Source organism: Gorilla gorilla, chromosome 1 (genome assembly GCF_029281585.2).
Source record: "Gorilla gorilla gorilla isolate KB3781 chromosome 1, NHGRI_mGorGor1-v2.1_pri, whole genome shotgun sequence".
Classification (NCBI taxonomy): Eukaryota; Metazoa; Chordata; class Mammalia; order Primates; family Hominidae; genus Gorilla; species Gorilla gorilla.
The window spans coordinates 154,894,154-154,906,552 of NC_073224.2; the positions used below are offsets into that span (position 1 = coordinate 154,894,154).

General features: G+C 38.3%; 1 protein-coding gene across 3 annotated transcripts in view; it reads right to left on the reverse strand.

Moving 5' to 3' along the window:
- The window catches only part of DNAI3 (dynein axonemal intermediate chain 3), a 73,038-nt gene that overhangs the window by 42,066 nt on the left and 18,573 nt on the right, over window positions 1–12,399 (reverse strand). For all 3 annotated transcript variants that reach the window (XR_008668629.2, XM_031004327.3, XM_055351565.2), the window contains 5 exons: window positions 11,853–12,034; window positions 10,864–10,968; window positions 8,591–8,740; window positions 7,243–7,442; window positions 3,052–3,168 (listed from right to left, as the gene is read on the reverse strand). Coding sequence is in view for 2 of the 3 variants with exons in the window: in XM_031004327.3 (XP_030860187.3) it covers window positions 3,052–3,168; window positions 7,243–7,442; window positions 8,591–8,740; window positions 10,864–10,968; window positions 11,853–12,034 (754 nt within the window). In the remaining variant the exon portion in view is untranslated. The remainder of the gene's footprint in view (window positions 1–3,051; window positions 3,169–7,242; window positions 7,443–8,590; window positions 8,741–10,863; window positions 10,969–11,852; window positions 12,035–12,399) is intronic.

A 12,399-nucleotide genomic window follows, 5' to 3' on the forward strand; every position in this document is an offset into this window, starting at 1 on the left:
ACTCAGAACCTCGAGCAACTTCATGATCTGCCTCAGTTTCCAAGCCAAGGCTGTACTCTCTCCAGGCCAATGCCTGAGCATGCAGCTGCAGGGATGGCTGGGCCTGGCCAGTCCTCCTTGTGCAGCACTCCCACAGCAGGCATCTTTGCTCTGGAGCTCCTGCTGAGTAGGCTGAGAATTTGTCTGATGCTCTACCTTCCCGGTCCTGTCTCCTCCTCCTTTATTTTTCACAGTGTAATCCTCAGTAAACGTCTGCCTCTAACTTGATGTCATTTGCTTCCTGGAAAGCCCCAACTGTCACAAATGGCAGTTTTCTTAGGCATATTCTGTACTAAATGATCACTTATCCTTAACAGGATAGCCCCAATACATATGTAATTCAAAACAACAAATAAGAGATTCTGAACAAGGGAAGAATTGGAGTTTAGAAGAGTGTGTGTGTGTGTGTGTGTGTGTGTGTGTGTGTGTGTGTGTGTGTGTGTGTAGTTTTAGTTGTCACAATGCCTGGGAGGTGCTACTGTGTTTAATTCCATTACCAAACCTCCTGCAATGCATGAGACAGTCCCCAAAATGAAAAATTATCCTGCTAAAAATACTAACATTGCTCCTTTAAGATACCATCTGAGTGCTAGGATCATTTGCTAATAGTCTAGGGACCTTGGTTTGACAGGCTCCTGTCTTAAAGTAGTTACTATGATAGTTATTGTCCCTTTTTATGCTTAAATCTGAAAGCTCTGCATACTCCCAAAGTTGCTAAGAGCCCTCCCACAATTAGAATGCCACCCAAGGTTTTACCCTACTGATCAAAACTGTAAACTTCTTGGTTTTATATAGGTGTGGTAAGTTGAAAAAGTGGTTCTCAATTATGAATTTCTTAAAATAAGAAAAAATCCTTTAGACAGTTCAATATAAACAGTAAAAATAGATACTCCTAAAATATAAAAAAGGGCACCGTTTGATACCCCTGTCATTGATCATTACACTACCAGTCATTGCCTAATTGAGTCCTCCCTTGGTTAAATTCTTCTTGTATTTCATCTTTCAAAATAGACCCCTTTCCTAAGACCTGGCCACTTAAAGTGTGATCCAGTGACCACCAACATGACCTGGGGCTGTTAGAAATGCAGAGTCACAGGCTCCACCCGACTTACTGAGTCAGAACCTGCATTTTAACAAGAGTCCTCAGGTGATTCATAAGCACACTGAACATTGAATAACCCTGTGTAGAGGACTCTCGAGGCTTAAACAGTTTCCAGTAGAAGCATTAGTAAGCATTTTCTGAATCATATTTCTTTCTGGTTAAGCCCAAATGAGAAGGGAATTCTCAAGAGAAAAGTTAAAGACGTGGCTTTCGCTCTGGTTTCCTGATTCTACCTCCTTAGCCAGAACGGGGAAGTAATTCAAACGGAAGAAGTGAAAACACATCTTTCTTCTGGTTTTCGGTTTCTTGCTTTCCTGGAACCATGTAGCTCCTGAGAGTAACAAATTGGAGGCTAGCAAAACTGTTGTCTAGGAATTTTAACCCCGAAAGGAAGGTTTCTTAGTTGTTTTGTGAATCCCCCTGAAGTTCCTCTCTCTCATCTCATGTCATTGCCTTCTTTTGCAAATAATGCTTCCCTTAAGTTTGTTTTAGATAAAATTCTATGAGAAAGAAATTTCCCATTTCTAAAAGGGCTTTCTTCCAGAACAAAATCAGGCTTACCTTAATTAAAAACTATTGAATAAACCTTAAGCAGTTTTAAAGCTGGAAGTTATGTTTGCAGTGATATAAACATGGGTTTCTTATCCACTCTGGGCCAGTGCTATTATAATTCTTGTGCCAATTTTCCTCTTTCTTCTTATAGATCTGGCTTCTCCTTCCCACATCTCAGGGATGGAATCATAAAGCTGTCCACTATTCTTTTCTTTATAAGCATGGCAATTCAGAGGGAAGAATAAAAGCCCAGGTCTAAAGATAATATACAATGTGGATTTATTTTGAACACTTTTTTATTTCCTCAAGATCTAGTTTTCTCTGGATATTGATTATATGTAAACAAACTTCTCATTTTGAATATTCTTACACGAAAAATTGTAATGACTACTAAATTTTGATAAGGGGAGGGTGAAACTCAGGTTTTCTTGTTTCTACCTCATTGCCCATATAGCAAAAATTATAGCATCCTTCCTGTAAGTGAGTGGCAAATAATGTTCTCTCTGAATCATTAACTGAATTTTTGAGCCAGAGTCTCCCTAGGCATAGGTAACAACTTTGAGAGTTGTTGGAATTTTCAGGATATTTAATCCAGTATGAAAGAACCAATGACATTTCTTAAAAATAAAAAAGTTTAACTTGGGCTATATATGAACTTGACCACCAAGTTTTTAATTTTAGAAAGAAATAGAAACCAGCCTATTGAGTATAACTGGCAGACTTGTCCTCCAGTGGATCCACTTCTCTAAACTCTAGTATCAGCTTGGTGAGAACTTGTCAAGCTGTTTCTCTGGTTTAGAAGCCCCGGAACTCTACCCAGGGTCCTACTAACAGCTTAGGGGGCATTTTGAAGATGCTTCTCTTTCAAAGCCAGTAAGAGTGCAGGAACACAGGAATTGGTGATAAGAGTGAAATGTCCAAAAAGACATTTGAATTAAATTCAGGTTCTCATCTACAAAGATATTTTTGCAAATACTTATCATCATAATAATGGCCACAGCATTCTCCTCATCCTATAAAAAGTTAATGAGGAAGAGGAGTGAGGAGTGGAGAAAAAGAATTACATAAAAGTAACCATGGTAAATACAAGTAAATGTTAATTTGCAATTAGGAAAACATCCTCACACACTCAACTCCTCACACAGTTTGATGTGGCCTTAGCTTGATAGGGCTAAGATGTTGCTTAGAAATAGAAAGGAAATAAATATTGAGAATCTGTAGAATGTGTCACACCTGACAACTGTCTTCATACTTTTTATCTAGATACCCTATATGGAATTGTTTATTTAGACCTGTTATTCTATGTAAACATATACATTTTATGTTTTATTTTTAAAATTTGATATGCAATTTTTTACCTTATGGATGCATTGTTAAGAAAATCAACCAAAGGCTTTGATTGTTTGAGTGTCTCTTTTTCCTCTTCTGAGAATTCTCTTGGATAATATTGCGTAGTAGCATTTTTAGGATATGTCCTAATATATTAAAAGAAAATTCAATACTAAAGATTAGGTCAAAGAAGAGCAAATATGGGCCACAACAGGTCAAAAGTGTGTCTCTGTGACAATGATGTTAGGATATTATTTTATATTTAAATTATATACATTGAATTTTCTTTATCGTAGACAACTGATATTGACCACTATTCAAAGGCTACATGAATTTCTCTCCAACATAATAAAAAAGATCTTATTTTTGTAAAATTTTTACTTAGAAATCATTTCAAACTTATAGAAAAGTTGTAAGAAGGGTATAAGGAATTCCCACACACCCTTCACCCAGATTCATCAATTATTAACATTTTGCCATCTTTATTGTTTTCTCTCTCTCTTCATTTCATTAAGTCAGTGTCCACCTCACCCCCTCATGGGACATTTGGCAATGTCTAGAAACATTTTTGGTTGTCACAACCTAGACATGCTACTGGTGTCTAGTGAATAGATCCCAGGGATGCTGTTAAAAACCCTACAAAGCACAAGACAGCCTTCCCTCAAAGAGAATTATCCAGCCCCAAGTGTCAATTTGTTGAAGTTGAGAAACTCTGCTCTAAACATACAAAACTAGGAATAAGATACATTTCAGCAGTGATGGTGGCAGGAAGTCTTGCTCCATCTAGTATGCTCTTAGTGGCCTCTGTATGTGAACACCTCATATGGCATTGTAGCTCTGGGCTTTATCAATCTCAAGTATTAGACTGGGTGAGCCCTTGATCTTGGCATGTAGAGCTTGGAAAAGTCACAGGGCACAATCATTAAGAGTGTGGACTCTGGTGATTGGCTGCCTGGCTTTGAAGCCTGGTTCTATCATTTACTAGCTATATGACCCCTGAGCTAATTATCTAACCTTCTGTGCCTGTGTTCTCATCTCTAAACGAAATTCTTAAAGTAGCTAGTTCATAGTGTCATTGTAAGGACTGAATGTGTTGATACATGCAAAACTTTAAAAACAGTGCCTAGCACATTTTAAATGATCAACAAAATATTATGTAGTATTTGTGTTTGTTGAGCAAATGTCAGCACAATGCAGAATGTCTCTGTGAGAGGTAATATATTAAATGGAGAGTAATCAGACAAAGGGGTAAAGGGAGTTTTTAGAATAATTCATTTTTCTTCCTTGTTTAGGTCAGTATCCATAGCAGAAGGCAGAGTGATAGAAAGAAATAATATTAGTATTGGAACCAGAGAGACTTGGGTTCAATTCTCAGCTTCACCTTTTAATTTCTGCTCTCTAGACAGGGTTAAGTAAAAAAAAAAAATGATATATTGCTTGGTGGTTTTATCAAACTAGCAACATGCCTAAGAGTCACTCTTACTTTCGAAATATGATTTGTTTTGTTGTTTTTCAGCAAAACCATTCATTATTGCTTCAGGTTTAAATTATGCCCGAAACATTGGGCTTTCATTTTTAACCTCTCTTTGCTTCAGTTTCTCTATTTGTAAAATGGGGATAGTGCCTACCTCAGAGAGCACTTGTGAGGATTGAATTGATGTGTGTAAAGCACTTAGAAGAATGCCTGGTATGTGGTGGGAACACTAGGCATTTGCTTTCACTGTCATTATTCTTTGAACTTCATCTTTGATTTTTCTTGACTCCCTCCAATATAATCACATATCCTACTTTCTCTACCTCATACCAGCTACCCTTCCCAATTTCCTGCTTGTAATGCATGGTACCATCATTCTTCCAGTCACCTATGTTTAAACCATTTGAGTTCCTTTTAATTCTTTGAAAAAATTGTTTTTTCATTTTGTGGGTCAAGACCTGCCCTTATTTCTCATCTGTTTACTCCCTCTATGTAGGAACACTGCCAGTATTATTATTATTAGTCTGTATTCTGAGTCTGTCTACTGAGTCTACCCTGGCTGACTCATTCTTGGTACTTGTCTGTACCCTAGTAGGAACATAAAATAAATCTCTGGCTGGCTTGACTTAGAAATTTGTCTCAAAATTCAAGTTCATTTGGTACTAATATATCACCTCTCTCCTTCCTCTCTTGCCCTCACTTCTTGATATTTATGGATGTCTGATGTCCTCCTTCCCTGCCAGGACTTGACCACCAATTCTTGCCTTTCTCTTTACCACCTCTTGTTTTGGACTGTCTGTTCATCTTCTTCTCTTGTTTCTGACTCATTTCTTGGCCCAACTTTTGGAGTCCGTATATATATATGCCCTGACTTTAACATTGCACTTTCATGGTTTTTAACCTATTAGTTCACATAGATCTGAAAAGTATCTTCTGTATTGCATTCCATGGTGCTGAGCCCTGATTCTCCTGGTCATGACTTGTCTCACTGTGTATTTCATAGCTCTTCACTTAACACTGAATTCAAGTCTGTCATCATTCTGCACATTCTTCCTTACCTACGCCCTTTTCTTCCTGTTTTCCCTCCTCCATTCTTTTTTCCCCTCCATTTAATAAATATATGCCAGGAACTGTCCTAGGAGTTGGGAACATAGCAGTAAACAAAATATACAAAGTTTTTATCTCATAGAGCTTAAATTCCAAGGGCAGAGTGAAGAGAAGAGAGACGATGAAAAACACAAATCAAGTGATTATGGCACAGTGGAGAAAAATAGAGTAAGGGGATAGATGGTAATGGAGTTGTTGCCTTTTTTTTTTCTTTCTTTCTTTTTTTTTTTTTTTTTGAGATGGAGTCTCGCTCTGTCGCCAGGCTGGAGTGCAGTGGCACGATCTTGGCTGACTGCAACCTCTACCTCGCAGGTTCAAGCAATTCTCCTGTCTCAGCCTCCCAAATAGCTGGGATTACAGGCACACATCACCACGCCTGGCTAATTTGTGTATTTTTAGTAGAGACGGGGTTTCACCATGTTGGCCAGAATGGTCTCGATCTCTTGACCTCGTGATCAGCCCACCTCAGCCTCCCAAAGTGTTGGGATTAAAGGCGTGAGTCACGGTGCCCGGCCAAGTTGTTGCTTTTATATAGGAGTGTCAGGGAACGCCTCATTTGAGCAGAGATCTGAATGAAGGAGGGAATAAGCACAAGGGAAGAGCATTCTATGTAAAGGACTCGTAAGCTTAAACACATCAGGTATGAGTATGCGTGGTGAATCAAGGAATGAGGAAGCCAGTGTGGCTGGATGGATGAGCAGGGAGAACTGTGGGAAATTAGGGCAGAGGGGTAAAGGGATCTAGATCATATGAAGCATTGTAGGTTCATTTGGGATGACAGCCATTGGAAGGTTTTGATCAGTGACATGATCTGACTTGCATTTTAATAGGATTACCAGGGCTTCTCTATGGATAACTGAATGCAGGAGAGAAAGGATGGCTAGAGGAAGCCCACTTAGAAGGAATTACAGTAATCCAAGCAGGAGATGATGATGAATGGTCTAAGGTAATAGCAGTGGGTAAATTTTGAAGATAGACCCAACAAAATCCAAGGCTTTTGGTCTGAGTAATTAGAACAATATCATTACCACTTACTGAGAGGAGGAAGATTCAGCATGGGCAATGGCAGGAGGAGGTGGAACCGCAGGTATTCTGGGAACTGGAAGCAACTCATAGGGCTGGCACACAGAGAGCTTGTTTAGGAACAAGGGATGATGGGGCTGGAGAGGCAGACAGTGCCTCGTCATAGAGGAAGGAGAACCTCATATGCCATCCTAAGGGCTCTGGATGGATGTATTTTTTAAGTGATGGAAGCCAGAGAAGAAACCTAGACAATGAAGTAACACCATCTGATTTGATGTTTAAGAATGATGACTTAGGTAGTAGAACAGAGCAATGAGGGGCATGGTAATATGCCAGATGAGAGATGACCAGCACTGTCATGATAAACAGCATCACTCATTTTCCCACTCCAGTCTTTACAATCTTCCATACTTGTATCTCATTTTCCTGTTATGATTTTTAAAGGCATTATTGAATATAATTAGATCTTCCTGAATTGAATTACTCGGTGGAGATCTATGTGTCATCATCATTAATCCATTTCTATTTATTATAAAGAGCTCTCAAAATAATAATGGAAGTTACTAGATTTTACTGTAACTGGCTATAAAATTACATACACCCATCACATACTTACCATTTTGTCTGAGTGCTTATGTCCTTTATTTGGGGGATTACTTGCATGCCAACATCTTTTTCAAGTTGTTTAAGGGTAAAATTTTTATCTGGGTAGGCTGTACATTCAATATAGGCATCTTTTACACTGGAAGCATTCTGGTCACTGAACTTAATTGGTGCACCAAATTCACTTCGTTTTCGAGAAATCATATATGTAATCTGTAACACATGTAAACAGTAAAGGTAACATAATGAAGTCCCTGAAGAAAAACTGATGTGTAGGCAATGTTGGTACTCTGCTCAGATCCACTCAGAACCCTTTGTGCACTTTCTGTGAGCACCTCCAGCTCTGCATGCTTTCCATTCACGTGAGCAGCACCCGCTCCTCCTCTTTGGAGGGCTGCTCTAGGGCTATTGGGACCACTTTGCCAGCAGGTGCAAAGAACAGGAAGTAACTGGCAGTTTCATCTTGACTAATGGTGGACTGGCAGGAGGGATACATAAACCCCTCTCCTTGGCTTCTGTGTGGGACAACTCTGAGGTATAATTTACACTCCAGAGTACCTCTTTTGGTTTGGCTGAAGCCTTCCCTCTGCAGACTTTTGCCTGAGAGTGCAGCCTGGCAGGGCTTCCTCCATATCCCTGTTCAGCTGCTTGTCATGTTCTCTTCTGGGGCACTTTCCTAATAAACCACTCATACACAATTCCCCCTCACAGGAGTTCCTTTGAGAGGGAATGCCACTATATTAGCTTCCTACAGCTGCCATAACCAAGTACTACAAATGGGGTGGCCTAAAACAACAGAAACTTATTCTCTTACAGTTGTGGAGGCTAGAAGTTTGAAATTGATGTGTTTGAGGGTTGTTTCCTTCTGAAGTCTCTGAGGGAGAATCTGTTCCCTGTTTCTGTCCTGACTTCTGGTGACAGCCAGCAATCCTTGTGTTCCTTGGTTTGTGTATCCATCTTTCCAGTCTCTGCCTGCTTCTTTACATGCCATTCTCCCTGTGTCTCTTTGTCATCCCATGGCCATCTTATCACAAGGACACCAGTCGTATTGGATTAGGGACCTACCCTACTCCAGTATGACCTCATCTTAAATAGCTATACCTGCAATGACCCTATTTTCAGATAGAATCACATTCTGAGGTGCTGGAGGTTAGAAGTTCAACATACCATTTTTTGGAGACAAAATTCAACTCATAACACGCACTTAAGACAATGACCATTCTTCTATAAAAGCAAACCAAAACAACACACCGAAAACTATGCCTCCATAGCAAACACAGTAAACCTTATGAATCCCTCAGGAATAAGTGTTGTTCAGCTACAGGGAGGTAATGATTACAGATCATATATAACCCTCTAACCTGCTTTGTAGATTCCGTAACTGATTCTTCCTCAATTTCTTTTTCACTGCCCAAAGAAACCCATGGTTTAGAGACAGGTGGTTTATAAATATACACATCTTCAGGAATATGTTCTTTATATTCTTCTTGTTCTTCTGGTACTTCTGGGGGCTAAAGTAAAATAAATAGCATTCTACAATGTATGCCCAAGTTTAGGTTATAGCTATATGTATACATATATTTTGCAACAAACTTTACTTTTATATAAATTCATTAAGCACCTTTTTACTTTTTTTTGTCAATTCACACTTTTGAATTATGAAAAGGAAACAAAGCAAAAAAAGGAAAAGAAAAAAGAGGTATCAAGAATATAGAAAGAAGAAAAAGACAGTAGACAAGAAGAGATACATATACACATCTCTACATATGGATGTGTATATATATATATATATATATATACACACTGCTGATATATATATACACATATATATACACGTCTCTACATATAGATGTGTATACACACACACATACACACACATATATATATACACACACTGCTGCTTTAATAGTAAAAAAAAATCAACCAAATGAATATCAATAGAGGAATGGATTGATGACAGTGTGGTAAAACCATAAAATAAAATTCCATAGAGCAGTTATAATGAACAAATTTGATCTACATATATATGGTATCTATATGTACTGATATTGATAGATCCTAGAATTTTATAATTTGGTGAAAAATGGAGTTGCAGACTGAGTATAAAAAGACACAATTTTTATGTGAATGTTAAGTTAATAAGACTATAAGATCCATTATTGTAGAACATAAATATATGGTAAAGTGTAAAACCACAGACAAGAACAATATGTAACAATTTAGAATAATGGTTCCTTATAGGGAGGAGTGAAGAAAATGGAATTAGGGAGGATATGAGAGGGAGTGGAATATTGTCTGTAATATTTATTTCTTTTGTTAAAAAAGTTTTAAAGTAAATATAATAAAAATTAATATTTTAAAATTCTGGATAATTAAGTGTAGATATTTGTTATACTACTCTCTAGTTTTTTCTAAACATTTAAAATATTTCATTACAATAAAAAATTAAAAACAGAACAGCAATCATAAAAATAAAATTGAAAATGTTAAGGCTAAATGAAAGATGATTTTTAATTATAAACTGTTAGCTTTTATTTATTTTTTTTCTTTTTGAGACAGTGTCTCACTCTATCACCCAGGCTGGAGTGCAGGGGCATGATCATGGCTCACTGCAACCTCCACCTTTCCAGCCCAAGTGATCCACCCATCTCAGCCTCCCAAGTAGCTGGGACTACAGGCACGTGCTACCATGCCTGGCTAATATTTTTATTTTTTGCGGTGGCAGGGTCTTGCCATGTTACCCAGGCTCGTCTGGAACTCCTGGCCTCAAGTGATTCCGCCTCAGCCTCCCAAAGTGCTGGGATTACAGGCACGAGCCACTGTGCCCAGCCTAGATATTTTTTTAATTATATGGTTTCCCTTTATTCTTATTGCTTATTGGACAGCCACACAAACCTCTCTGTCATCCTCAAACAATTTAAACAAACCTCCCAAATTGCTTCCTTCAATTTGACCAAACAGGAATGGAAGATTGGAAAGAGAGTCTCATACATCTGTCACCTTTCTTACCCACCTTGAACAAAGTGCTTTACCTATATGAATCCTCATGAAAGCCCTGGAAATGTGCAATAATGGTGCCACCATTTTACCAATGAGAGCCTCAGTAACTTACTCAAAGTTGTGGAGATGGCAAGAAGAGAACAAGGAAAGCGGTACTCCAGATTCACTGTTTCCTCTCTCACAAGGTCAACGAAGGGCAAATGGGCTACCCTGAGATACTTGATTTAGTTCATCCCCCATTTACTGCTTACTTATTCTAGGTGCCAGAACCCAATCTGGGTCCCAAAGAAACAGAGCTGAACAAGAATAATCATCACTATGTATAGGGATCCCCCCAGAGGTACCGCTTCTGCTTCCTTCTGCTAATCAACAAATTGCCCAGTCTGGGAAACATATGAGACCTCATCTCTATAAAAAATAAACAAAATTAGCTTGACGTGGTGGTGCACGCCCGTAGTCTCAGCTACTTGGGGGGCTGAGGTGGGAGGATCACTTGGGCCTGGGAGATTGACGTTGCAGTGACCATGATTGTGCCACTGCACTCTAGCCTGGGTGACAGAGCAAGAGCCTATCTCAAAAACAACCACAACCACAACAAAAACAAACAAATTACAAGGGCTTGGGGTTTGCTCACATTTAAATAGTTTTCTTTGCCCTCTTCAGTTCCAATAAGATAAAAGTTAAGGCCATATTTGAAGTCTTTGTCATAAACAAGCAGAAGCTCATTTCCAGGATATTCCTACAAGAATATAATTGAGATAGGAAGTTAATGTTCAACGGTCATTCAGTTTATTTTGATGCCAACATAAAATTCACATTTCTCTAATCAACCAATTATAGAAGATAACCATTGTGCTAATCTATGGCTGATAACACCAAATTGCAAAATTATTTTATTAACTTTAAAAAGCTCTTAAAAACATAATGCATCCAGGGAAATGTACATGCACTTTTACTTCTAACAGGAAAAAAGAAGCAGTTTTTGTTTGGTATTGTGCTCTGTAGCATGCATAGAGATAAATCAGAACCAAAATTATGAATTAAACAATTAAAGCAGAAAATAAGGATAGATTCATATTCTAGTTAAAACTGGGCAAAGGCAGAGCACGGTGGCTCATGCCTGCAATCCCAGCATTTTGGAAGGCCAAGGCGGGAAGATCACTTGAGCTCAGGAGTTTGAGACCAGCCTGGGCAACATGGCAAAACCCTGTCTGAATAAAAACAAAAATCAATTGGGCATGCCTGTGCCTGTGGTCCCAGTTACTCAGGAGGCTGAAACGGGAGGCTTGCTTGAACCTGGGAGGCGGAGGTTGCAGTGAGCCATGATTGCGTCTGTAGCCTGGGAGACAGGAGTGAAACCCTGCCTCAGAAAACAAAACAAAACAAAACAAAAACTGGGCAAGGATGAGCTTTTCTGGGTGTGGGATTAGATAACAAGTCATTGATGGAACTTTGCTTTTCACAGAGGATCATCAAACAGGATTCCCAAGGAGGGGTGGGCAAGCTAGAAATTGCCCAAAGCAATGGGGCCAGATTTGAACCAACAACCTCTCCAACTTTTGTTATTATGTACCAGGAATTTCTTGAGGTAGGACTGAAAATAAAGAGGGATATTGTGCTTACCTGGACAATTTTTTTGACTGGGTGGAAATCAGATACTGCAGCTCTGTTGCGCAGGTCCTCAAAAATGTCTTCTTTATTGATAAGCTTATAAGGTTGTTCATCTGTGACATCTTCATCTATTCGGCAGTTAAATATTTCTTGGGTCTTGGTGGTTAATACTAAAGGATAAATTTCTGGATGACCTAGGAAAGACAAAGTAGAATTTGGACATTAAATATGACCACTTAAAATATTAGCATTAGAAAACATGCAATTGCTTGGTTTTAATAATTATCTTGGTTAAATTTTAAGACTTTAAAATTATTATTCCTGTATTTAAAGTAAATATATCCATTATTTTTTAAATGCCAAAAACATTTTTAAAAAAGAAGAAAATAACAATGGCCCATAATACTACCTCTCAAGAAGAAAAACCTCTATTAATATTTTATTTCCTTGTAGTCATTCCATATATACCTCATATGAACTTCTAAATACTGCTTTTAATATTTACCATTATGTCACAAGTATTTTACAATGACACTAAGTATCTGTCTAAAACATAATT